General features: G+C 40.2%; 1 protein-coding gene across 2 annotated transcripts; it reads left to right on the top strand.

Annotated features, from left to right (window-relative positions):
* Positions 1-44: 44 nt before the first annotated feature.
* Positions 45-27,170, top strand: LOC139939715 (uncharacterized). Of its 2 annotated transcripts, none has more exons than XM_071935803.1 (21): positions 45-195; positions 1,924-2,226; positions 3,776-4,009; positions 4,821-4,976; positions 5,968-6,150; positions 7,116-7,310; positions 7,899-8,084; positions 9,406-9,534; positions 9,852-9,945; positions 10,211-10,339; positions 11,156-11,291; positions 12,641-12,762; positions 14,283-14,367; positions 16,587-16,745; positions 17,657-17,802; positions 18,530-18,607; positions 19,972-20,124; positions 20,845-20,972; positions 21,395-21,496; positions 22,147-22,319; positions 23,258-27,170. In XM_071935803.1, exons 1-21 carry the CDS (start codon positions 143-145, stop codon positions 24,904-24,906), a joined length of 4,593 nt encoding a protein of 1,530 aa, XP_071791904.1. In that variant the 5' UTR covers positions 45-142; the 3' UTR covers positions 24,907-27,170. The 2 variants fall into 2 exon arrangements, with proteins under 2 accessions (XP_071791904.1, XP_071791903.1); XM_071935802.1 differs by having other exon boundaries at positions 1,921-2,226.
* The last annotated feature ends 444 nt before the right edge of the window (positions 27,171-27,614 follow it).

The raw sequence follows: 27,614 nt of genomic DNA, 5'->3' as shown, positions 1-27,614 counted from the left end.
GGTTTTTATTATTTCCACAAGAGAGGGCGTCCTACACAATTACTGCTGCCCTCGTCTGATCTCGCATCCGAAGTGAAAAGCGAGGACAACGTTTCTAGTTCATTTCTGTCTAAATATTCATAAAAGGATCGAGAAATAGCATATGTTATACAAAATGGGAGTACATACGAACAAAGCGTCGACACGGAGTCCAAGGTAAGTTTGAGTATTTTTAAGCAGTCATTTTTCCGACGATAACTGCCAGATAAAGACGTAGCACCGAGTATTTTGAACAGCACGTCGACGCAGCTTGATTTTGAATGATGTTAAATTTGATACCGAGTGTTAGTTTTTTACTCATCCATGCTTTCAACACCACAGGAATATCCCGCATGTAGTGCGTGGGGCCAGTTCAATTTTAGTTTATATGTCCAAACTCGACCTAAACATTGGTTGGTTGTATTTATTTGGTTAATTTGATGTGAATGATGCATTAATTATGTCAACAATTGAACAAGACAAGGTCAGGAGAAAGTTTGTCTGCTGTGAAGTTTACTTATTTTCAAATGTTGTTTAAAAAAGTGCATTTAATTTAAAGTTTTCTTGTCCGCAGTTATCGTCAGTCAGGCATCGTCAGTTGTTGCATTTTTTGTGCCACCGCATTCAAGACTAGGTTTTGTCTAGTTGCGATAACGTAACCCTCGTGCCGATGGCGTAGCCGGAGGGTTACGAAGCAGACGCAATCCGACGCAATGTGAGCAGGGCGAAATGGTTAAAAACGTACAATTTCAACAGTTAGTCAGCAGATTTGCTCCATTTTTACCACTTTTGAAAATCATGACACAAATTCTAGAAACACGAACTTGATCCTCAATGTCTAATGAATCCTACAATATAACTCAAAATACCATTGAGGAAATAATTTGAAGAAAAGGCACAAAAACTTACCAGATTCCCGAGCGAAAGACCCAGGTTGAAAATTCGAACCTCGATTCGAATGACGTCACCGACATCGCAGGCTTCCGAGGATTTTTACATCACTATTTGTCTCCGTAATCGTTTCTTTTCGGGATTTGATGCAGGATTTTCGCCAAGCAACAGCAAATAATGGATTTTCTGTATTTGATTTCATACCTACATACAAAAACTGCGTGGTCCAAAAGTGGGGGCTACGGTTTTTAACAATTCTAGCAATCATCCCATGGTCTAAATAAAAAACCACTCGATCCGTGCTTTGTGTACAAAACATATGGACACGCATCTGGGAATCAGACGTCTGATAGAGTTCTAGGAGGATCCTTGGCCCCTGCACCTTTGATTGAGAGAAAATTCTTGCGTTTTTTTTTTTTATGAAGAAAAAAACAACGTGTGCATCGATCTGCATCATGAAACTTACTGATATAATGCTTCTGAAGTTTTAGAGAGCCCTACGCCTGGATTTGTTAAAAACAAAAAAAAACACTCTTTTTATTAGCTAATTTGGTTTTTAAATAAAAAAATTACTTTTTAGTGTGAACTTTCTCAATGTCCCAACGATCTTAACAACTTGCTTGTTTTCAAAGCGCGCTTGTCGGGTTCCTTCAATTGTAGCAATTGATCGTACCGTTATTGACAAGTGGTTATGGGCACCGGACAAAAAAACAAAACTAAGGAATTTTATGTCAAAGGTGCTGGGGCCAAGGATACAGAGTGGATTGGACCAATTTATGGGAACTATGGGGCTAGGTTTTGTTGGGCTCCCTCAACTTACAATGTTACTCAAAATCTGCATTGTTTCAAATATCTTTTAAAAAGCTAGCAAGTAAATTGACTTTTGTCTCAGAACAATCTTTGGCATGCTAACAGAGCAATCTATTTGTAAAAGGAAAAAAATTATAAAATAAGCTTAAAATTGACAATTAGACCCAGTTAATATCAAACTACACTCTGTTTTCTTTTCAGCAGCAGAAAGAAGAGACACAGCAGTAGTAGCAGCAGCAGTAGCAGCAGTGATTCCGATTCCAGTGGGAGTGACTCCAGCTCAAGTAACAGCAGCAGCAGTAGTAGTTCCGCAGCAGAGGTTGTTCGTCACGACCGTCGGCGGAACTCCCAGGAGAATGTTGGAAGGCGTAGGAATGAGGCAGTCAACAACAGAGGGCGTCAGTCCTCAACGGGAAGGAGGGATACTAAAGAAGAAGAGAAAACGGAGACGTTGATCGCTCCAAGGAGTCCTGAAGAACCTCCGCCTCCGCCTGAGACCACGTCTAGGTACATTTTTTTTTTTTTTTTCCCCCACATGAATAAGCACTTTAGATAACAAAACAATTGTTGCATGAAAACTACTAAGTGGAGGTACTAGACAAGAAGCCAAAGCTTATAAACGGAATGCCTTAAACACAAACAAATATATATTTATATATCGACAATACTGCAAAAGGAAGACAAAATTCAAAATACAAAACAAAACAAAGAATTGACTGGACAAAGCTTAATGGACTTCAAACGGACATACGAAAGTATACGAGTGATACAACGACACAGCTAATAAAAGTGATAATGCAAGCAACAGAAAGCCAGTAAAAGCGAAAGTTATGAAAAAAAGACAAAGACGAAGCAAACTATGCTTTATACTGGGAGATGAGATGGTTCTTGAAAGTGAATATAAAGTTTCAAATAATCTCTGGCAAGTATTTGCATGCCATCACTTGGTTGGGGTTCAGCCCAGGTTCAGGGCTCTAATTTAACACTGGACCACCGGCCCAAAGCCAGCGATTTTGACCTCAAGCCAGGAAACTCTGCACTCTGTGAACGGCCAGGATGTGATTTCTCTCCAAGAATGGTACTGTGGCTCACTTGGATGGAATATTGGTAGGGATATCCCTACCAATATCACCTTCAAGTGAGCCACCTTATCATTTTTGTAGAGAAATCACATGTAGGCCGTTTACAGTGTCATGACCTGACAATTCCGACAGTCTTGTATTTGTCATTTGAATAATAGTCACTGTGTAAATATCTTGAGCAGAAAGAAATGATTTTCAGTTTAAATGTTGACTGTGAGTCTAGTATTTTTACAGTTAATTCCAGTGAGTATCAAAATATACTAACCCATAAGACAAATGAGATTTAAAGACACTGGACACTATTATTAATTATCAAAGACCAGTCTTCTCACTTGGTGTATCTCATTACATGCATAAAATAACAAACCTGTGAAACTTTGAGCACAATCGGTCGTCATAGTTGCGAGATATTAATGAAAGAGAAAAAACACCCTTGTCGCACCATGGTCACTCACTCACACCAACTTGTGATGCTTGATTTTGAGACCTCAAATTCTAAATCTGAGGTCTTGAAATCAAATTCGTGGAAAATTAATTCTTTCTCAAAAACTACGTCACTTCAGAGGGAGCTGTTTCTCGCAGTGTTTTATACTAGCAACCTCTCCCCATTACTCGTAATCCAGAAAGGTTTTATGATAATAATTATTTTGAGTAGCTACCGACAGTGTCCACTGCCTTTAAATCTTCTCTTAGTGTTTGTTCAAGTAAACACAATTTACAGGTTAAACCAGGTGGAAAGCTCTTTCTCATAAAGATTCTAATCTTGTGAAATAAATTCTTGTCCTGTAAACATTTTGATGTACATGTACAAGCCCTGTGGCTTGTGGAATTTTACCACAAATTCACCCCTGAAGCTGGCTCAGTGGTTTCTGTCCTCCACCTTTCACTTCTGTGGACCCTAAACTATGAGTCTGCTAGAGTAAAGGTTTTATACTCATTCGTCATTCCTTTCAACACCCCTCCCCCTTCTTTAGATCCCAAAGGAAGCCTCCAGCAACCACTCAAAGGTCACCCGCACAACAAGATAAGGGGTCAACAGGATCAGGTCATAGGTCAGCAGGAGAGGATGAAGAGCCCATGGAGACTCTTAGTATCGGGAAACCGTCTGACGATGAGCTCTCAATCGGTCCAGATGATAAGGACATGTATCAGGACTTGCAGGAAGAGGAAGCGCCAAGGGAGCAGCAGAAAAAGAAAAAACCCAGCAGGTACAAAAAGAGATTTGTTTTAAGGCCATTCCACAGTTACTTATGTTGCATTTGGGGTTTGAACAAAGACAAATTTACTGGAGTAGGACTTGAACTAAACAACCTTTGGATGAACTTAATGGCGCTCTACCAACTGAGCTATCCAGCCCTTTGTTGGCGATTTCCCTACTATAGTATTAGTCATTATCTTTTCTCGGGGGTGCCATCTGGGCCCAATTTCATAGCGCTGCTTAACGGTAAGCAAATTTGCGTGCTTACTGTAGCAGAAAAGATTGCTTAAGCCTTAGCGTATTTCACAGGTTAGCAGAAAAATTGGGCAGGGACATATTGTGTGTTTACCGTAGATTTGCATTGTGACGTCATTAATTTTCGTGCGGTAAGCACCGGAAGGTTAGCATGCCTTTTCGGTTGCTTACGGTTAGCAGCGCTATGAAATAGAAATTGCACAGTAGGCACAAAATCGGCCGCTAAGCAGCGCTATGAAATTGGGCCCAGAAGTCAAATGAACCTTAGCTGCCATGTAGCCGGGAATCCCACCCAAGTTTACAATAAAAATCTAGGAAGTGGCAGTAGAGGGATACTTAAAAGGGTGTTCAAATTTGCTGGAAACTTAAAAACTTTGTTTCCAAATCCTTCACTTACAATACATTTACATGTACAATGACAGATGAAGCAAGTTGTCCAAATTTAAAAGATGGTAACCAAAAGACACACAGACAACAGACACCCCTCTGCCTCACTCTATCTGGTCAGTTTTAAGATCATCACACAACTTCGCTCACTGAACAGTTAAATTTTTTGTGTGTCTTAGACCTGAAGCATATAACGACAGTGACGAGGAGGAAGGCCAATCAGATAGCGATGATAGCTACTCCTGGCGTACAGACCGTGTCAAGTCCGTCTTACAAAGCCGCATCCATAAGCCGGACGAAGGAAGACAACGACATCGGTCCGCATCCTATGAAAGGTAAGACACAACCCGAGTAATAGGCCTGTGATTTATTTTACAGAACTCGGCAAAGTACTGGGTGTTTAGTGCTACACATTAGTGTATATGGGTATCCCCGATGCAAATTTAACATCTATGAAATCGTTGCAGTACCTATTTTTCTTTTTGAATTTTTGTTAATGTAATTCGCCAGACACACAAGGCCTGAAGGCCACTTCAAGGTGTGGGCTACAATTTTTGTTCTTCCAGGGGCTGTTGCCACCTACTCCAAGGGCTGAAACAGGGTTACCCCCTTTACAGTCCATACAGATGCAGGCTTGGGTACCTGTTGCTAAAATTTAGGATTCGAACTGCTTCTAGCTACCGGGCAGTCTCGGTGGTCTACAGTAGTTGGTAAGACACTGCTCTAGAATCGCAAAGGTCGTGGGTTCGAATCCCACCGGAGCAATTTGCCTGTGATTTTTTTCACAGGACTTGGCAAGGTACTGAGTATCAGTGCTAACACACACGATCGGTGTATACGGGTAAAACCAAAATGAAAATTAATAGGGATCATCGATTACTTTTTGAGAGCAATATTTTTATGCCCCGCCGGCGAAGTGTTTGCCTTGTCCTTCCGTGTGTGTGTGTGTGGACATCATCCTTGTCCGAGCGATATCTCAAGAAGGACTTGGCGTATCAACTCCAAACTTGGTTTGTGGATTGGTCATGGGATCCCCTTGAAGCCTATTGATTTTGGACCCCCTCAGATAAATATTAAGCTCGTTATGGCTAAAACAAAAGAAATGTTGTCCGAGCGATATCTCAAGAAGGACTTGGCGTATCAACTCCAAACTTGGTTTGTGGATTGGTCATGGAATCCCCTAGACACCTATTGTTTTCGGACCCCCTCAAATATTAAGCTCATTTTGGCTAAAACCATAACTAAAAAAGGACTTGGTTTAGCAACTCCTATCTCAGCGGGGCATTTGTGTTGTCAACACACCATTCTTGTTTCTGTTGATTTCAGAGAGGACTTTGAAGCGGGGGGCATGAAGAGTATTGTGGGCACAACCATCAAGAGAACAGCCGGCCACGACTCGGCTGAGAGCGGGGAGATTACTGGAAGCGATGATGAGGAGTCTGAGAGCGAGAAACAGAAGGAAAGTAGCAGAGGCAAGAGAGAGAAAGAGGAGGCTCCAGAACGCTCCAGGTACGGTTTCATTATGTATTGAGTCATTTCACAATGTGCAGCTAACTAACCAGTTTGAAAAAAAGGGACAATAACAACAATAGTGGCTTCTTATATAGCGCTCATGTTTGTCACTCAGTGATGCTCAATGCGTTTCAATATTCAGTATTTTCCAGCAAGGTATGTGGGACAACGTTTGAACTATGAGGCCTACTGCTTTTACATAGCACCATGTAATGTATTTACAAGGTGCTGTGGTGCAATATGCAGCCAATCAAACCAAGAACACCAGGCCAACCCCTTCTCTTTTCAATGAAGTGCACTGGGATCTTTTATGTGCACTACACAACACACCGGACCAAGACCGTTGCGTCCCATCCGATGCAGCATCTATTGCTTAAGGATACTTTTAACCGTTAAGCCATGACACACATTTGATTAAAGGCATTGGACACTATTGGTAATTTTTCAAAATAATTATTAGCATAAAACCTTACTTGGTAATGAGTAATGGGGAGAGGTTGATAGTATAAAACATTGTGAGAAGTGGCTCCCTCTGAAGTGACGTAGTTTTCGAGAAAGAAGTAATTTTCCACGAATTTTATTTCGAGACCTCAGATTTAGAATATGAGGTCTCGAAATCAACCATCTGAAAGCACACAACTTCGTGTGACCAGGGTGTTTTTTCTTTCATTATTATCTCGCAACTTCGCAACCAATTGAGCTAAAGTTTTCACAGGTTTGTTATTTTATGCATATGTTGCGATACTCAAAGTGAGAAGACTGGTCTTTGACAATTACCAATAGTGTCCACTGTCTTTAATAAAGTGGGGTCGCCAATTTCTCCAATTCCTATTGCCAGGTGCAATATCAACAAACGTCTACTGTCATCGTACAGCACCGTGACCCATTAGTTAAGTGACCCATTTGAAAGCACTTTTCATGTAAACATGATGGATAAATAACTCCAATCTAATCTAATCTAGGCGTCGACGCGCCGAAGATGGTAAGAGAACCCACGATGCAGAGCATGAGCGGAAAGGTCGTGGGAGCAAAGCTCCGCTAGACAGAGACGAGGAGCAGGAGTACCGTGATGCTGAGAGGAATTTCCGTAAGAGACGTTTCCACCGGACGCAGGAGGAGTCTCGACACAGACGGGATGAGGGTCAGAGAGAGCCAATGTAAGACTTTAATTTGATTTGGGTTTGATTTGATTTGAATTGGTTCATTCAAAATTGGCGGATTAAAAATGGTATTGCACTGTTAATGAGACTATCGGTGTTACATCTAGTGTTGACAAAGTTGGGTTTTTTTTCATCGTATGGACAGTAAGAATGTTTGTTGTTAAACCCAGCTATTAGCTATGAAATTGGGCCCTCATGATAATAATAACAATAGTGGCTTCTTACAGAGAGCTCAGGTCCGTCACGCAGTGAGGCATATGGCGCTTCAACATTATTATCACTGGGCCTTATATCATTCCTTTAACCATCTCAGCTCCCTGGTGAGTATACAGCCTGTGCCGCAAAAATATGTAGCATACTAAGCTAATCAATCACAAGAACCAACTCTACCCTCACGGGTACCCATTTACCGATGGTTGGAGAGAAGCAATTATAGCTAGACACAAGTGTCACGACCGGGATTCCAATCCACACTCTGCTGAACAGAAGCACCAGACCTAGAGTTCGGTCCTCTTATTTGCTATGCCATGACACCCCATTTTAGAACACTGTTTTATTTCAAGTCAATGTTTCTTTCACTTCTAGGAGAGAACAGAGAGAGCAGAGACGCCCTGAGCGAGCGGAGAAGCCCGAACCAGAGAAGGAGCAGCCCCCAGAGAAGAGAAAGCGGAAAGAGACGGTGGACACGCCCCTCCAGAGCAAGACAGGCGGAGCCTACATACCCCCAGCCAAGCTCAAGCTGATGCAAGCACAGATATCAGATAAATCTAGGTACGACCATAATAATAATTACACTTCTCCTGCCCAAGTAGATCTAGAGATTATGTGTTTAAAATTCACATTTTTTTTTAAAGGCAGTGGACACTATTGGTAATTACTCAAAATAATTATTAGCATTAAACCTTTCTTGGTGATGAAAAATGGGGAGAAGTTGATGCGATAAAACATTGTGTGAAACGGGGCCCTCTGAAGTGCCATAGTTTTTGAGAAAGAAGTAATTTTCCATTTATTTGATTTTGAGACCTCAGATTTAGAACTTGAGGTCTCAAAGTCAACCATCCAAACGCACACAACTTCGTGTGATAAAGGGTTTTTTCTTTCATTATTATCTCGCAAGTTTGATGACCGATTGAGCTCAAATTTTCACAGGTTTGTTATTTTATGCATAATGTTGAGATACACCAACTGTGAAGGCTAGTCTTTGACATTTACCAATAGTGTCCACTGCCTTTAACACTGGTGAACTGATTCCAACTATTCACTTTACAGATGTGAAATCCACTACCTATAAGCCTATTCGGAATTGCAGCTGCGGCTGTCCGTTACTGCTGACAACGCAATTTGTCTATCTCCCGTGACCTTTAGACAATACCAGCGGGTATTGTCAAAAGCTCACGGTAGAGAAACAAATTGCGTTGTCAGCAGTAACAGACATGCGTAGCTGCAATTCCGAATAGGCTTAAAGCCGTTGGACACTTTCGGAACAGAAAAAAAATTAAAAGTTCACAGATTTACAAATAACTTCAAGGGTTTACAGAAGGTAATGGTGAAAGACTTCTCTTAAATATTTTTCCATGAAATGCTTTAAAAACTTTTTGAGAAAACATTAAAACAATACCAATTCTCGATATCGAGAATTACAGATTTGTTTTAAACACATGTCATGACACGGCGAAACGTGCGGAAACAAGGGTGGGTTTTCCGGTTATTTTCTCCCGACTTCGCTGACCAATTGAGCCTAAATTTTCACAGGTTTGTTATTTTATATATTAGTTGTGATACACGAAGTGTGGGCCTTGGACAATACTGTTTACCGAAAGTGTCCAATGGCTTTAATCCATTGAAAGTTTGAAAATCACAGGCATGTGGAAAAAAGCATACCTTGAATTTTCTAGGTGTGTGATTTTTCCGAGTGCAATTTTGTGTTACAGGCTGGGATTGAGATCATATGAACTTTTCCCTCAGTATGACGAAAATAACTTTTTGGGGGGGATAAATGGATTGTCAGTCCTGTGATGGGAACTTATAAATCAGGATTGTCAGTTCGAATAATAAATCATCTGTACACTCTGTTTCCTTTTTTGTATTGTAGTCTTGCATACCAGCGTTTGGCATGGGAAGCCCTGAAGAAGAGTATTAACGGCTTGATCAACAAGACTAACGTTTCCAACATCGGCAACATTGTCCAAGAACTGCTACAGCTGAATATCGTCAGAGGAAGGTAAAAGTCGCAAGAGTACTTTTGATCCCTGGCTCATTTTCTTACAAAAAGGATTTTTTTTTAAGTTTCAGCTTGAGTAGGATTTGAAACTTTGCATGGTGGAGATAAGATATAGAAGAGTTTGCGGTAACACCATGTAATGACTATCTCTAAGTGAGTTGGGGTGGTTCTGAAAAGAACCGTTAGAGTTAACCAACGGTTCTTTTCAGAACCACCCCAACTCATTTAGAGATTGTTATTACATGGTGTTACCGCAAACTCTTCTATAAGTTTCAGCTTATTTTGTTATTGTTTTTCTTTCTTTTTCACTTGAATAGGGGTTTGTTAACTCGTTCCATCATTCAAGCTCAGACAGCCTCTCCGACATTCACTAATGTGTATGCAGCTCTTGTTGCAATCATCAACTGCAAGGTAACAAGTAGTTTTTGGTTTAAAACCATAGTTGCTCATGAATTCTACGTTTTTTCTGTTTGTTTGTCACCATGTCCAATTTTATAAAAGCCGGAATCTTATATACCAACAATCAGAAATATTTATAAGACAAAAGTTTTTGAATTATGAGACTAGGCTAAGGTTTACAAGTAGCTCGCTGTCCAAGTTGCAACTAACCATACTGGATTACTTGCTCATCAGTAAACAATTTGTTTATACTTTTGTGTCTTTTCTCTATGCGTAGTTTCCCCAGAATGGTGAGCTAGTCCTCCGTCGCCTGATCATCAATTTCAAGAAGGGATTTCGTCGTAACGACAAGACCATGTGTCTGTCATCGACACGCTTCATTGCTCATTTGGTCAACCAGCAAGTAGTAAGTAGTACAGCAATCCACCATTTTTATAATTACAAAGCTTCTTCAACATCCTCTAAAATCTAACTGCGTTTTTGTCCGATTCTGCTAATAATAACAATAATTTGGGAGGCTACTCATCCTTACTGGCAGCTGAGAAGCTTAATTGCTAACGACGTGGCCACAAGTTCGAGTGTTTGAAAGTGGTTGATTTTTCAAGAGTGAAGATAAATGGAGGTACTGGAGAGAACCAACACACAACTCCACTCACATATGGCCCGAGCTGGGAATTAAAGACACTGGACACTATTGGTAATTGTCAAAGACCAGTCTTCTCACTTGGTGTATCTCAACATATGCATAAAATAACAAACCTGTTCAAATTTGAACTCAATTGATCCTCGAAGTTGGGAGATAATAATGGAAGAAAAAAAACCACCCTTGTCACACGAATTTCAGGCTTTCAGATGCTTGATTTTGAGGTCTTAAAATCAAATTTGTGGAAAATTACTTCTTTCTCAAAAACTACGTTACTTCAGAGGGAGCCGTTTCTCACAATGTTTTGTACTACCAACCTCTCTCCATTCAACTTGCTTGTTACCAAGTAAGTTTTTATGCTAACAATTATTTTGAGTAATTACCAATAGTGTCCAAATGTCTTTAAACCAGGTCCATAGAACATACCACTACCATTAGTGCAGATTTGTCACTTCCTTTTGGCAGTACAGCTCTATAAATTTTGATCTCGGTTTCCGCAAAGTTAGAATCACCTTCCAAATTTCAAAGTGTTTTTTTCTCGTCCTGACATGAATCTGCTTCTGTCTATTACTCTTCCAGGCCCATGAGGTGATCGCTCTGGAGATCTTGACCCTGCTACTTGAGAATCCCACTGATGATAGCGTCGAGGTCGTTGTTGGATTCCTCAAGGAATGCGGCCTCAAATTATCGGAGGTCACACCAAGAGGCGTTCACGGTAAGACAAAGGGCTCATACTGTTCCAGGGTTTGAAATCCAAAAGATTGCACGGCTTGTAGCTCGAAACTTTTGCTGGACAAGACCAGAATCAATAGACCTTTCTTTTGCAACGTCATAGCTTGAGTTTTTGCCAACCCAGATTGGAAAACTACAGAAAGCCTTAAGTGCAAATCAAGAATAGATCGCTATTTTTGGTAACAATGTAACACAACTTGTTGAGTTTGTTTAAAACAAAGCAACTTATCATGAGAGGTATTTAATTGAAAATTTGCAGAAAATGTTGAATTTTGTTGAAACATCTGTTTTTACGATTGAGTGTTTTACTAACATTCGGCCGACCATGCCAACCAAGGCGGTTTGTTAATCAACAAAAGAAAAGTCTATAGATGTTAAAATTTTACCCATATACACCGATGTGTGTTAGCACTGTAATAATAATAAGAAGAAGACATTTGTAAAGCGCCTAATGCAAAAATTTTAAAAGCCTCTAAGTGCATAAAGAGAACAATAAAATAAACAATGAGCGAAAGATACAACATACAAATAAGCAAGTTACAAAAAAAGCAGCTTTAAACAAATGAGTTTTCAACAGGGACTTAAAACATTGTAAAGAATTAGCTTGGCGAATATGCACAGGAAGACTATTCCAAAGAAACGGTGCGACGTAAGAAAAGGATCTGTGGCCATCTGCAACACTTTCCCAGAGTTCTGTAAACAAAAATCGGGTGGTGTTCAAATCCATGACCTTTGCCATTCTAGAGCGGTGACTTAACCAAATAGACCACAGAGACTGTCGGGTAGCTAGAGGCAGAATCAAAAAAGACCAGATTCAAAATGAAAAGAACACTATTAACACAGTTTTCCCGCTTGAGCTGTTTTTGACACAAGCACTAAGAAATTTCTGATTGGCATTCAATACTCAACAGAATGGAAAGATATTTTTATTTATCAGTTTAAATTAAAAATGCAGTGAGGTGTTATTACTCGAAAACACAAGACTGTCGGACTTGTTGGGTCTTAAGTTTACTGGCCATACACTAAAATCAGAATTGTGTCACTGATGTCTGATTGTGTTTCGTAAGTAAATAATGTTGTCGTGAATAGTCGTGAGCAACACAATTCGTTCACCAAGCAGGTAGTCGGGACTATTTTTAGGTAGTCGTAGCGACAGATCTAACAGCGTAGTTGAAAAACAGTAGCTCGACTTGTCTAAGTTTTCAAAAGTCATGAATTCACTATTAGTCGCACTAGTAGCCCAGGCAAATGTAGATTTGATAAAGCAATAAATATAACTACATGTATATATTATATTATTAATAGATTTTTTACTTTGTTTGATTATTTTAGCGATTTTTGAGCGTCTGCGTAACATCCTCCACGAAGCCCAGATTGAACAGCGTGTCCAGTACATGGTGGAAGTCATCTTCGCTAATCGTAAAGATGGATTCAAAGACTTTCCTGCCATCAAGGTAAAGAACATTGAGTGTTCACTTTAATTTTCAGTATCACACGATGGGTGTAATAATTCAGATTTTGTTTTAAAACGTGTTTTAGGAATCCTGTCGATCACTTTGGTTTTTTCCCACCCGCCCCTCTCCCAGCCTCGCACACTGAGGGAAAGGAGAGGGCAAGGCCATTTTTAATTAGCAAAGGGCACTTTCATTTAAACGTTTTTATGTCTATGGGACTTTTTTGAAGGGGGCCAGGGGACAAGAGGTTGTGGCCTCTGTATAGTTCCACTATACAGTTAAACAAAAAATAATTTTGAGACATCGCCTGACATCACAAGGTCAGACGGCCACTTCAAGATGAGGGATGCCTTAACTGATTTGGGCTGTTGACCTAAATCAACCGTCATCTGGTGCATGTTGCCACCTACTCCTGGGGCTGAAACAGGGAAACCCACTTTACAGTATGTAAGGACGTAGGCATGGGTATCATCCACTAGGAGCCTGGCTGGTAGAGCAGAGTGTACTACCTTTCGCCACTTTACAAAGCAATTATGGTTAAGTGCCTTGCTCAAGGCAAAAGTGTCACGATCGGGATTTGAACCCACACTCCACTATTGACAACACCAGAGCATGGGTCTGGTGAACTAGACCGCTAGGCCAGGACACTCGATGGTTTTACTGTGGCGTCAGTAAACTCACTGCGGTATATGTCCTGTGGTCTTGTGCCTTAAAATTAAACAAAGAAACCTCACTGTGTTATAACTTTAATTAAAAAAGAAATATTAATGTTCAACGCTTTTGAATATTGAAGTAAACTCACCACGGGACAAATGAGATCAACGTTCTTTTATTCCATGTTAAAAAGAAATAGTTTATATTATATAACACCCAAGCAGATCCTTGCCATTTAATTGGAGGATTGTCCGTCACGAGTTAGCAAACAAAAAGTACTACTGCACGTTATGTCACTAACTGTGCATTGTACGTTCCATCCGAAAAGTACTATTGCACTGTGAGTAAAAACATCACTGCGTGCGCGTTTTTGGTAATGCAGCAGTGGTACTGCAAGGCACATTATTGCAGCGTCTGCGTGTCTCAAAATTGACGCTTTGTTTGTTTTGAAATTGGTATCCTCCAATCAAAATGGAAAAAAGATCTACTTGGATGTTATATAAAACAAATAATGAATGTTTTTCATTCGTGGCATGGTGCAAATATTTTCATTCCTTGAAAGTTGGAATGTTCCATTCAACTCGGCTCCTTCTCGTTGAATAGAACATTCCATCTTTCAACTCATGAACATACATGTATTCGCACCATTGCACTCATAAACACTCATTATTTGTATATTATTTAACACTGTGTATAGTCTTATCTCATTTTGATTCAGGTCTTGTAAAAATAACTTGGGTTCATCCACAAATGTTTTGTAACAAAGCCCTGTTGTCTTTTGGACCCCCCCCCCCCGAAAAATATTTGAGCTCTGCTAATGTTGTTTTTGTTTTGTTTTTGTGTTTGTTTGTTTGTTTGTTTTGCAGGAGGGTCTTGATCTTGTTGAAGAGTCTGAGCAGTACACCCATCTCCTGACGCTTGAAGATAATTACGAACCTGAAGATCTACTGAGTGAGTGGGACGAGTCTTACCCATATTCAAATGAAATATACTTTTTCTCCTAAAATCGTTCAGTGCCCGCTTTTTTGTTTGTGTTTTGAACCTTAAATGGCCATTTATTTTTTAAGACTTTCAAAAGTCTGTATAAAAAATAACAAATAAGTATTTCTTACTACATAATATGTATCTTGCTGATTTGTGTTGCCGTGGTACATCCCAAAGTCAATGGTATTAACATGTATAGACCTTTATCCTGCTGTCACTATCTTGGTCATGTTCCCTGTTTCCAATAACAGTAATGAATGCTAGCATTCATTGCGCATGGCACCAGACTATTGTTTCGCCCAGCCTCAGTTTGGTTACAGTGAGTTGGAATGGAGTTAAATCAAGATGACCACACCGTGATAAAGGTCTATATTATGAGTTGTACATGTAAGATTTATGATGCTCTGCAGGTAAATTTACATTCTTTGCACTGAAAGAGTCAGGGGACCGTTCCGGCTTTCCACTAAGCTCCGCCAACCGCGCACGTGAGCAAGACACGTGTACAAGCACTCCCAATGACATTCTGCACGATTCTGCCGCGCGAGCCAAATATACGCGCATGACCGGGTTTGTTCGACCACAATCATTGCTGTGATTGGTCAAATGGGTGAACGCGCACAGTTTGATTGACAGGCCGGATCGGTCCATTACTGTTAGGATCGTTTCAGTTGATCTTTCTATTAATGATAGATGTGAATGAAACTCTAGGTGGCAGCAGAAATACTGGGTATTCTCACTTTGTTTACGTAATTCTGAGTTTGTACACACTTCTGAATGCAACCAGGTTCCACATTCATAGACAAAATACTACTCAATAGTTCCCTGCTAAGCAAAAATGAGCAGGATATCAGTCAGACCTTGTACTTTGGCTGGTAAACTTATTTTGGTAAGCAGACTTTTGTTGTGCGTTTCTTATTTTTGTGCGCTTTGATCTGAAAATTCCATGCGTTTTGAGGTTTTTCAAAATGATATTTTATGAAGAAGAAGGCTTACTTACCAAACAAATTAAAGGCACCATATCTTGCTGATTTTTGTTGCCTTGGTACATCCCAAAGTCAATCGTATTTCTTGAGTTTGTTTTTTTGTGATATCGTTATATCTTTTATATATGACCTTAATAATATCTTTCATATGTGACTCGCGACGTGAAAATGAGTCAAATGTTGACAATTTCAAGGATTGAGTTTATGCATGGTTGGAAAGAACACACCAACAGCAGTCATTTGGTATATGTCTAAGCTTTGGGGTGTATCGCGTTGCTGATTTACTTCCATTTGAAATTGGCCAATGCACCATTTATTCTGAAAAACGAATTACAAGTGAAGTGATGTTTTAAACTACCATTTCGCGAAAAGGATACAAATTAGACATACATGTAAGTATGATCACAAAATTGCTTTATTCATAGCTTTATTGCCTAAAATTAAGTGTTCTAAAGGTTAACCATGCACATATAGATCTTTTTTTTTTTTATTAAAACAAATATTACACTGTCCATAACTTAAAGCCATTGGACCCTTTCGGTACAGGAAAAAAAATGAAATTTCACAGATTTACAAATAACTTACAGGGTTTACAGAAGGTAGTGGTGAAATACTTCTCTTGAAATATTATTCCATGAAATGCTTTACTTTTTGAGAAAACAGTAAAACAATATCAATTCTCGTTAAACACATGTCATGACACGGCGAAACGCGCGGATACAAGGGTGGGTTTTCCCGTTATTTTCTCCCGACTCCGATGATCGATTAAGCCCAAATTTTCACAGGTTTGTTATTTGATATAGAAGTTGTGATACACGAAGTGTGGGCCTTGGACAATACTGTTTACCGAAAGGGTCCAATGGCTTTAAAGGAATTGGTCTCATACTTCAACAACGTAGCTCCAAATACCATGCAGGAAAAATACTGAGGATTTTGGTATGCCCCTTTAGGGTGTGTTGTGCGCTATATAAGAACCTACTATTATTATTTACCTTCTATCACGTAGCGGGTCACATATATAATTTTAATAATATCTTTTTACAACATGTATATACTCGTATGACTGACGCACTTTTGAGTACATAAAAAAGATGTACATGTACAACCTAGGCACTGAAAGAATTAAACAGCTATATAAAAATGGGCCCCTTGGTATTTAAGTTATTTTCTTTTCTTCATATTTATATTAATTTTTTCCTGCAGACATCTTCAAGGAGGATCCAGAGTACCTGGACAATGAGGAGAAATATAAAGGGATCCGTAAGGAGATTCTTGGAGAGGAGAGCGACGCCTCGGGATCAGACTCGGACGGAGATGATGAATCGGAAAGCGACGACGAAGAGTCGGACACTGAAGCACAAGGTGAATAAAGAACATTACATCTTGTACTAAGAATAATAATAGCCAGTTTTTTTTTATAGCGTTTTTCACACTCGAGGGCTTCTCAAAGCGCGTCCAACATTATTACCCCTGGTCACTAGGCTTTAAATCATTCCTTAAACCATCTCAGCTCCCTGGAGAGTATACAGCCTGTGCGACAATAATGCACTACCTGGCTAAACCAATCACAACAACCATCTCTGCACTCACAGGTACCCATTTACCCCTGGGTGGAGAGAAGAAATTATAGTTAAATGTCTTGCTCAGAGACACAAGTGGGAGTCGAAGCCACACTGTGCTGAACAGGAGGACCAGAGGTTGAGTTTGTTGCTCTTATCCACTCGGCCACGACACCTTAACAATAATCATAGTGGCTTCTAATACCCCTTCACACATAGACGCCGCTTCTACTACGATGGAAAAATGGCTGATTTGAGGCCAATTTTCGGCCATTCTTAAGCCATTCTTAAGCCATTCTTAAGCCAAACGTGGGAGGATCTCCATGAGCGTGGTTTGGTCGGGGTTGGATCTCCTAGGTCGGGAAGCTGCATTCTCTGCCCGCGCTCATTTTGAACGTTGTAAACTTCACGGAGTGAGGTTTTAATTGGTCTCCACGTTTGGACTAGCTTGCTCTAGTCATTGTCAGTAGAATGAAGAGTTTGAGGGATGTTGGCCTATTTTTAGGGGTTTCAGTGTGAACTCTAATCCGCGGTAGTAGAACTTAAAGCAAGACAAGTTCTCACAAGAATTTAATCTACCCAGCATATAGAAACACACATGGTGTTACCGCAAACCAAAATACCTCACCATGCAATGCCTAAAATCCCAGATAAATAAATCTTATTATTATTATCATATTAATTGTTTCTCTCTCCTTTTTCGTTTGTTTGCAGAAGCAGCAAAGATGGAGATCATAGACACCACAGAGACCAACATGATAGCGTTGCGTCGTACGATCTACCTGACTATCCAGTCTAGTCTGGACTTTGAAGAATGCGCTCATAAGATGCTCAAGATGGAATTCAAACCAGGGCAGGAGGTAACACTTACAGTTGCTCTGACAGTTTCATAGATATGCTTAAGCACAACAAGTTGCGATGCACAACATCATTATGTTTACCGGCTGGAGCACATACAGTCGCTCTGACAATTTCATAGATATGCTTAAGCACAACAAGTTGCGAAGCACAACATCATTATGTTTACCGGCTGAAACATATACAGTCAGTCTGGCAATTTCATAAGTCCGCCGAAAGCACAAAAAGTTGCTTAGCACAAATATATTATGCTTACCAATAAGGTTACCCGCAGAAACACCATTTTACATGTACCAAGTGTAACTGGTATTCTGCTTAGATTTGCTTAGCAGAAAAATGTTCAGGAATATTTTCTGCTGAAGCATCTCTATGAAATTGGGCCCTTGACGGCACTCTTACCAGGATGGAGGTGATTGGTTTTCTATTGACGCTCAAGGACAAAAGTCGGCCGCAGGATACCAGTCACAGATAGTACAAGTGGCTGCTTAATTTGTTTTGCTAACCTATAAAATATGCTTACTGAAGTAAGCACCATTCAGTACCTCTTTAAAGATGGGGCCAGAATTAGGAAAAGGGCACATTGAAAGTTGTTTTGTTTAATATCAGATTTATTATTTTGGGGTTTTTTACGTGCAAGCTATGTTCACCTTTACAATGTGAAGAGCTTCAGTCCCTCTGCCTTTATTCTATTCCTTAATAATTCTTAATTTACTTCAATTGCTGTTACAGAAAGAGGTATGCTTGATGATTCTCGACTGTTGTGCCCAACAGAGGACCTACGAGAAGTTCTTCGGTCTTCTAGCTCAGGTACAATGAAATCAGTAGTTAGTAGTTATCAAAATGTAGATATTTGGATTCCACAGAAATGTATTAATAATAATATTTGAGTATTATAAGTTATCACACAAGCGCAAGTGGAATACGGAAAAATATAGCGCTTCTGCGTCCCATATCCAACGAGGCCGAAGGCCGAGTTGGATATGGGACGCGGATGCGCTATGTTTTCCGTATTTCCACGAGCACGCGTGTGATAACGTATTTATCTTCAAGCAAACTTGGCGCGTGACATAGAACACACAAGACGCATGGTAGTGATATTAGCCGTGCAATATAGGTTTTTATCACCACTCCATTCTACCAATCTGATTGGAGGATTAGTGCGTACTTGAAGATAATACACATTGCATGTATCCACCAATAAGGTACCCAAGGCATTTGAACGAAGAGATGGGGTTTTATGAATTATGAGACCGATTTATGTAGCACTTAAAGGCAATGGCCACTATTGGTAATTGTCAAAGACTTGCCTTCACAGTTGCTGTACCTCAACATATGCATAAAATAACAAACCTGTGAAAATTTGAGCTCAATCGGTCATCGAATTTGCGAGATAATGAAAGAAAAAACACCCTTATCACACGAAGTTGTGTGCGTTTAGTAGATTTGGAGACCTCAAGTTCTAAATCTGAGGTCTCGAAATCAAATTCGTGGAAAATTACTTCTTTCTCGAAAAACTATGGCACTTCAGAGGGAGCCGTTTCTCACAATGTTTTGTACCATCAACCTCTCCCCATTACTCGTTACCAAGTAAGGTTTCGTGCTAATAATTATTTTGAGTAATTACCAATAGTGTCCACTGCCTTTAAGGTACTCAAGGCGTTTGAACGAAGAGATGGGGTTTTTATGAGTTATGAGACCGGTTTATGTATCACCTTATAAGGATTTACAAGGTGCTGTTCTGTACCCTGCAGTCATTGCCAGTAACACTGGGTCAAAAGTGCTATGTGTTCTTTTACGTTCTCTAACCCAACACATGTGACCAAGGGCTTTACGCCACACCCATATAGCTCAAGTCCGGTGCACTTGACTGCTCGGCCATGACACTACAATGGAAAAACAAGCTCACAAGTGACTTCATGTCAGGATCCAAGAAATAATTCATATTTAGCTTTAAAATTACTACCATTTATCATTATTAGATTTTTTTCATGCAATGTATTAAATGAAAGGTTGTTACTTTCTTGAAACCATAAAAAATAGCGATCTAAAACTGAAATCACAATGTTTAAGTCAAAATGGTCATTAATACTAGCATCTTCAGTTTTATTACTAAAACCCTCTCTGTGCAGAAAATTTTCTCTAAATTTTGATTTGTAACTAATTTTGTACAGAGGTTCTGCCAGCTGAAGCGTGAGTACGTCGCGCAGTACGAGGCAATATTTCCAGAGCAGTACGAGACGTGTCATCGTTTGGACACCAACAAGCTCCGTAACGTCGCTAAATTCTTCTCCCATCTACTCCATACCGATGCCATATCCTGGACGGTGAGATATATTAAGACTTCATTTTTTTGTTGAAGTTATATTTTACTTTATACCCTTAAAGACACCGGACACTGTTGGAACATGTAATTGTCAAAACTAGTCTTCTCACTTGGTGTATCTCAACATATGCATAAAATAACAAACCTGTGAAAATTTTAGCTCAATTGGTCATCGAAGTTGCGAGATAATAATGAAAGAAAAAAACACCCCTGTCACACAAAGTTGTGTGCTTTCAGATGCTTGATTTCGAGACCTTAAAATCTAATTCTGAGGTCTCAAAATCAAATTCGTGGAAAGTTACTCCTTTCTCAAAAACTATGTCACTTCTGAGGGAGTCGTTTCTCACAATGTGTTATACTATCAACGTCTCCCCATTACTCGTTACCAAGTAAGTTTTTATGCTAATAATTATTTTGAGTAATTACCAATAGTGTCCACTGCCTGTAAGTTATAAATGTGCAAAACTTCCATAGACCCAAGACCATATTTGAATTGGCTGTGGCTGTGATGGTTTCTTAATGGCACTGGACACTATTGGTTATACTCAGATTTAATTTAAGCTTGAAAACTGACTTGGTAATGAGCAATGGAGAGCTGTTGGTAGTATAAAACATTGTGAGAAATGGCTCCCTCTGAAGTAACGTAGTTTTTGCGAAAGATTGTGCACAAAAGATGCAAAGATTTATAGATAACTGAATTGGACTGATTTTCTTGTGGTAGGTTCTTGCTGCAGTCAAGATGAACGAAGAAGACACAACCTCCTCCAGTCGTATCTTCATTAAGATCCTCTTCCAGGAGTTATCCGAGTACATGGGATTACCCAAGATGAACACTCGGCTGAGAGACCCGTAAGTCTTGACTTAAGAGAGGGATCTAACAACTTCCATCAATCTTTTTTTCCTTCATGCATCATCCTCTAGTTTACTTGGTGTTTTTTTTCCATGCAATTATTTTGTGGTAAATCTCATGCCCCAACTTCTAATAAAGTGATTAAAAAACATTCATGTATCCATGATTTCTTCATGCATTGTCCTCAAACAATTTTTGTCCGAGGTCTCATGTTTCCGTATTCATGCGATCTCTTTGCTTTTGTTTTTGTAAATTTCCTCTACCAACCCTTATTGTCTTGCCTGAAAAAGTGATCTTAAAATGTTCATGTATCCATTTTTCCTTCGTGCATTATCCTCTAGTTGTTCTGTTCCATGTCTTCTCTTTCCTGCAATCTCTAAAGATTTCTAATTATTGCACAAATCACTTCCCTTATATACAGGACTTTGCAGCCGTACTTTGAAGGCCTGATGCCGAGGGACAACCCAGCCAACACAAGATTCTCTATTAACTTCTTCACCACCATCGGACTCGGTGGTCTCACGTAAGTTTGAAACCATCGGGGAGGTAAAAATACTGGCTGATTATTTCACTTTTGCATCGGTTGTGTAGTTCCACAGTTCTGTTGCTGTCAGGGTCCAATACACCCATCCATTAGGCTCCGCCCACGGTGCACGTGTGAGCAAGAACACGTGAGCCTCTCCAATACCATTCTGCACAACTCTGCTGTGCGCGACAACACACGCGCACGCATGTCGGACTTACTCGTGTCAGACTTTTGGTTGTGCAATGGGTTGTGATTGGTCAATACACAATGGGGCGGAGCTTAATGTTTCATGGCTCTACTGCACTAGTCATGACAAATTCCCAAGATGCATTGCGGCAAATGTTTGCCACAGGCCCAATATAGTAAAATTCACGCTGAAAGGATTGAAGGATTGTGTCACTGATGTTTGATTGTGTTACATAAGTAAATTATGTTGTCACGTAAGTAAATTATGCTGTCATGAAACAGGTAGTCGCAATTATTTTGGTAGCAGTGGTGACTATTTTTTCAGTAGTTGTGGCGGCACCATTAACCGAGTAGTTGAGAAAGGGTAGTCACGACTCGACTAAGCAATAAATAGTTGCGACTACAACACAAGTCGCACTTGTCACTCAGGCTTATTAATTCTATTGTGATTTGCATTGTAGGGATGACTTACGAGACCATCTGAAGAACTACCAGCGAGTGATCATGCAGCAGCAACGTCCAGTACAGAGTGATACCAGCTCTGGGAGTGGCAGCAGCAGCTCCAGTGACTCTGATGATTCCTCCAGCTCAAGCGATTCAAGCAGTAGCAGTGATTCAAGTGACAGTAGCTCAGGTATAGTAAAATAAAAATATACAAATAATAAGGGAATCAATGTGTGGTGAAGAGAATTTCAACTAGTGGTTTAATCCTAACGAGGCCTGGTTCTTGATAATTTTACCGAGACAAAGTCAAGGTAAATTATAAAGAACCAGGCCTCGGCGGGTTCAAACCACTAGTTGAAAACCGATTCAACACACTTTGATTCCCATTCATAAATACCTTTTCGGTCAAAAACATCATCACTTTTTGGTCAAAAAGTAAAATAAATGCAAAAATTATAATTGTTAAATGATTTCTTTCAACACAACACCCCTCCAGCTATGAAATGGTAAAGCCCTCCGCCGCCCTCGGGTAAACAACTCCTGCGCGTCGCGCGTATCACGTGATGTGGCACAACTGTTTCAGCCGTTGCTCTCGACCAATAGGAATGAAGAAACTGTCTTATAAGAACAGGTGCAAGGTCGCAAAATGCAGCGTCGCTTAAAATGCGCACAAAAAAAACCAAAAAAAAACCATCCCTCGAAATGTGAATCACAAAAGATTAGCCATGAGACACGGCCACCAAGTAGTCCAATAGACCTTCATAACAGTATGGTTGTCTTGATTTTTAATACTCCATTTCACTCATTGTAACCAAACTGAGGCTGGACCAAATACTAGTCTGGTGCCATGCGCAATGAATGTTAGCAAACAGGGAACATGACCGAAGATGGTGACAGTGTGATAAAGGTTTTTTTCGTCGGAACTAAGGCTTACTCAGACTTACCAGAGTCCATGAACTCAACATTATTACAAAAATGTAAAAACACATTTCTTGAATGGACATTTCGCAGTGGACATTTCAAGTAAAAATCAGATCCCTTTTAAGAAGTGCAACTCTTGCGATTCAATCAATCTGAACACACAATGTCTTGAATCTTATTTCAATCGCTCCTTTTTTTTATTTACAGAGAGTGAGGATAAACACCCAAAAAGAAGAAAAACTGCGACTCAGAAACACGACAAGAAAGCTGTAAACAAGAAAGAGAGACCTGTGCGCAATCGTGCGGCTCAACTCGTCGAGAAACCTGACCGACACAATAGACGGCAGAGTGATAGCATCGACCATAGAGAACAGATCCAAAACAGAAGTGACCGTCAAGAAGACAGTCGGCGAGATAGACCAAACAACGTCGCGTACAGACGGACTCGTGATAATAGTGAAGATGAGCGAACTGTACACCGTAATGACCGCCCTAAAGACAGACGACGTGAGGTGCAGAATTCCATCCCAAACCGTAAGACTCGAGATAATAGCGATGATGAAGATGAGCGTGCTGTACGCCGGAATGACCGTCCCAAAGACAGACGGCGTGAGGAGCAGAATTTTGTCCCAAACCGAAAGACTCAAGAGGAGAGTGACAGCGAGGACGAGCGTCGTAACAACCGCCTAAAAGACAGGCGACATGAGGTGCAGAGTGCTATTCAGAGCAGACGAAATCGCAGAGATAGTGATGGTCAGGATGAGCATGCCGTACACCATAATGAACGTCCAGACAGAAGGCGCGAGGTGCAAAATTCCATCCCAAGCAGACGAAATCGCGACAATAGCGATAGTGAGGATGGTCGTGCTGTGCATCGTAAAGATCCCCCCAGAGACCGACGGGGTGCGGTGCAGAATTTAGTCCCAAGCAGGCGAAATCGCAACGGTAGAGATAGTGAGGATGATCATGCTGTCCGTCGTAATGACCCCCCCAGAGACAAAAGGCGCGAGGTGCAGAATTCCATCCCAAGCAGACGAAATCGAGGTAATAGCGATGGTGAAGATGATCGCGCTGTTCGCCGTAACGACCACCCCAAAGACAGACGAAGTGAGGGGCAGAGTTCTCTCCTAAGGAGACGACCAAGAGATGACAGCGATAGCGATAGTGGTAGTGGTAGCAGTAGTGATAGTGGGAGTGATAGTGATAGTGGAAGCAGTAGTAGTAGTAGCAGTGGTAGTGATGAAAGCTCTCCAGTCCGCAGAAATGACCGTCCAAAAGAAAGACAACGTAGCACACAGAACTCTATCCCTAACAGACGAACAAGAGATGACAACGACAGTAAAGACCGTTCGAAAGACAGACGCCGTGGGGTGCAGAATCCTATTCCAAACAGACGACCACAAACTGACAGTGACAGCGATAGCGAAGAGTCTCCTGTGCGTCAGCGTTACGATGAAAATCGTGATTTACCCCGAAATGGTCGAAAAGAATTGGACAAACCCCCTAGGAGAGACTACGATAAGTCACCCACAAGGTCAGACAAAAAGTCAGGACGAAACGACCGCCCTGAAATCAGACGCGAACAGAGCAGACGACAGCGATCCGATGAAATTGAAGATAAAGAGAATCAGAGGGATCGAGATGGTCGAGACGCGAGACAATCCAACAAAAGATCCGATTTCAGAGAGGATGCATCCGTCGAGAGGCGAAGCTCACGGAAGGAGAGGGACTATGCGCATAGAGACTCAAGAGACTCGTCCAGCATTGAGAGGGAAGGAAGTAAATATCGCAGACGCCAGTACAGCCGCTCACCAGACGAGAGAGTCCGACGTGAACAAGTTAGGGAGAGGCGCTGAGCCATGACACGCTCGTCAGCTTAAAGGCACTGGACACTGTTGGTAATTATTCAGACTAAAAACTTTCTTGGTAACAAGCAATGGAGAGCTGTTGATAGTATAAAACATTGTGAGAAACGGCTCCCTCTGAAGTAATGTATTTTTTGAGTAAGAGGTAATTTCTCACTCCAAAATTAAAAGACTTCAGGCCTGTAGGGTGTTTTTTCTTTCATTATTCTCCTCAAACTTCGATGACCAATTGAGTCCAAATTGTCACAGAGTTGTTATTTTATGCATATGTTTGGATATACCAAGTGAGAATACTGGTCTTTGACTATTACCAAAGGTGTCCAGTGTCTTTAACAAATGAGAGTGGATTGTAAATACAACGTGAATTTTGCACTTAGTCTTTGATATGACCAAAAAATTGGGGTGGTGGTGGTGTTTGTATAGTAGTTTGTACGGTCAAGTTTCAGTAACGAAAAACTCTTTAGTTGCTTTAGAAGCATTTCAAAATGATTTCTATTTCACTACTCATCCAAGCATCAACTTGGTTTCTAGGTGTTGAAACATTTGAGGTAAATAAACCCACAAGTGTTTGAAGGCTGGAGAAATTTGAGTTTTGTCATGTTGACAAGTGCCAGACGCTAGCGTTATTGACCTTTTGTTGATAGTAATTTTCATTTTATCTTCCAATTACATTGTATTTACCAAAATTGAAGTCTATTTTTTTAATATTACAGATGGTTGATTTGTGGTGAATTTCTTTTCGGTTCTATAGTGATTAAGTTTAGATTTGATTTTTGTTTTATAAGGGAGGTACATGTATCACATGGGTACGCATCTACTGCACAGAGTAGTTTGTACAAAATGCAGTAGCACTATTTCCTATTGACCTTACGATCACTGCATATATGCCGTAAGAACATATAAAAACATGTACAGAATTTTTCCAAATTGTCAGATATGCAAGCTCATGTTGAGCCATTTGAGCGCGCACCATGTTTAAACTAAAGATTCACTGGAACCCTGGCTTGAGGAACATTTGTTGACTTCTGTGGTCGACTACCGGTACTTTTATCAAATTGGAACTTAGTTCCCCAATTACGTAACATCCCTTAAAGGAACACGTTGCCTTGGATCGGACGAGTTGGTAAAAACAAAAGCGTTTGTAACCGTTTTTTTTATAAAAGCATATGGTTGGAAAGATGTTTTAAAAGTAGAATACAATGATCCACACAAGTTTGCCTCGAAATTGCGTGGTTTTCCTTCTACTGTGCGAACTAACATGGTCGGCCATTTATGGGAGTCAAAATTTTGACCCCCATAAATGGCCGACGTGTTAGTCGTAGAGGTAAAAGGAAAACCACGCAATTTCGAGGCATGTTTGTGTGGATCATTGTATTCTACTTTTACAACATCTTTCTACCCATATGCATTTTATAAATAACGGTTACAAACGCTTTTCAAAGACCAACTCGACCGATCCAAGGCAACGTGTTCCTTTAAGTCTTCGATAAAGACTGCTAGGGTCGAAACGCTAGGCTGTTAACTTTTTTTGGTATTTATACCATGGGTCCCTTTTGGTTGGCAAGTTGTTTACAAAAGCTAATTCTATTTACTCATCCCTTAATTGTAGAGTAAATTTAATAATGGAAAAAGGTAGCCAGAGATGTCATTGTAAATAATGTTTTTTTTTTATTATGCTCCAGCAACTGATGTGTATTAAATTACCTTGTTCCAGTTTCATGGGGCTTGAAAAACTCAATCTTTGCTTTAAATGCTAACGCAGAACTTTCTATGACCTTGTGCATTCATGTACATTGTTCTTTAACAGTGGGCAAAGCGGTGATATGTAGTCATTTGCATTTGGTGTTTAATCATACTATTTGTTACCAAGAGAAAATATGTGGCCATTTCAATGTGTTCTATTATGGTTGCTTTATCTCATAAAATCATTAACAAACTCCATCAGGGTCCAGTTTTTATTAGTTTGCTTACTAAAGAGTGCTAAGCTTACAATGTCCTATAAAGTATGCTTTTGTGATCCATGGTAGCAGAATTTGACAGTAAACAGTGCCATGAAAATGGACTCTGATTTGGTAAAAATATGGGCCAGGAATGTCATTTATAACTGACATGGCGTTATTATACTTTTGTTTACAGATAAGATATGTTCAGAGGAATGTTGTTATAAGAGGACAGCCAAAAAAAAAAGCTAAATTGAGATTTGGGGTGTCAGGATGTACCTCTTTATATAAGCACTTTTTATATAGAGCGGGACTGTAACGGGGGGGGGGGGGATCTTTTCATTCTAGTTTGTGTTACATGTATATGTATGTACCTTTGACTTTATTACAATAAAACACATAAGTAGAGATTGCAAATTTGCAAATAAAACATTTTGTATATAACATTAATGGAATGGTGCTTTCTTTCTTTGGTTTGTCGCAGGAGTTCAAATGAAAGTTGTTACTTATGCCACACGTTTAATACAATGGTGTTACGAACTCAAAATGGCTGCCACATTAATACCAAAGATGGGTACCAGGAGGGATTGGGATCATGATTATCTCTGCTGCCAATGGCCATAGTCGCTTGATTCAGGGATGGCCTTATATAAGTGTATTGCGAGTATTCACATCACATGGTAAATACCCATTACGAGAAGACCAGTGTCGCTCGGGCAGCCCCGGCGACAGTCTACTTGCAGCTCATCAGGTGATGTA

Source organism: Asterias amurensis, chromosome 7 (assembly GCF_032118995.1).
Source record: "Asterias amurensis chromosome 7, ASM3211899v1".
NCBI classification, from domain to species: Eukaryota; Metazoa; Echinodermata; class Asteroidea; order Forcipulatida; family Asteriidae; genus Asterias; species Asterias amurensis.
The sequence above is the reverse complement of the archived record's forward strand: the minus strand, read 5'-3'. Positions and strand labels throughout refer to the sequence as shown.

What these genes read in the sequence shown, in the direction of transcription:
- LOC139939715 (XM_071935802.1), top strand. Translation starts at nt 143, where the DNA reads ATGTTATACAAAATGGGAGTACATACGAACAAAGCGTCGACACGGAGT. An exon ending in ATTTGGTCAACCAGCAAGTA is followed by an intron (nt 10,340 to 11,155) that starts GTAAGTAGTACA and finishes TTACTCTTCCAG; the next exon opens with GCCCATGAGGTGATCGCTCT. An exon ending in ATCGGACTCGGTGGTCTCAC is followed by an intron (nt 21,497 to 22,146) that starts GTAAGTTTGAAA and finishes TTTGCATTGTAG; the next exon opens with GGATGACTTACGAGACCATC.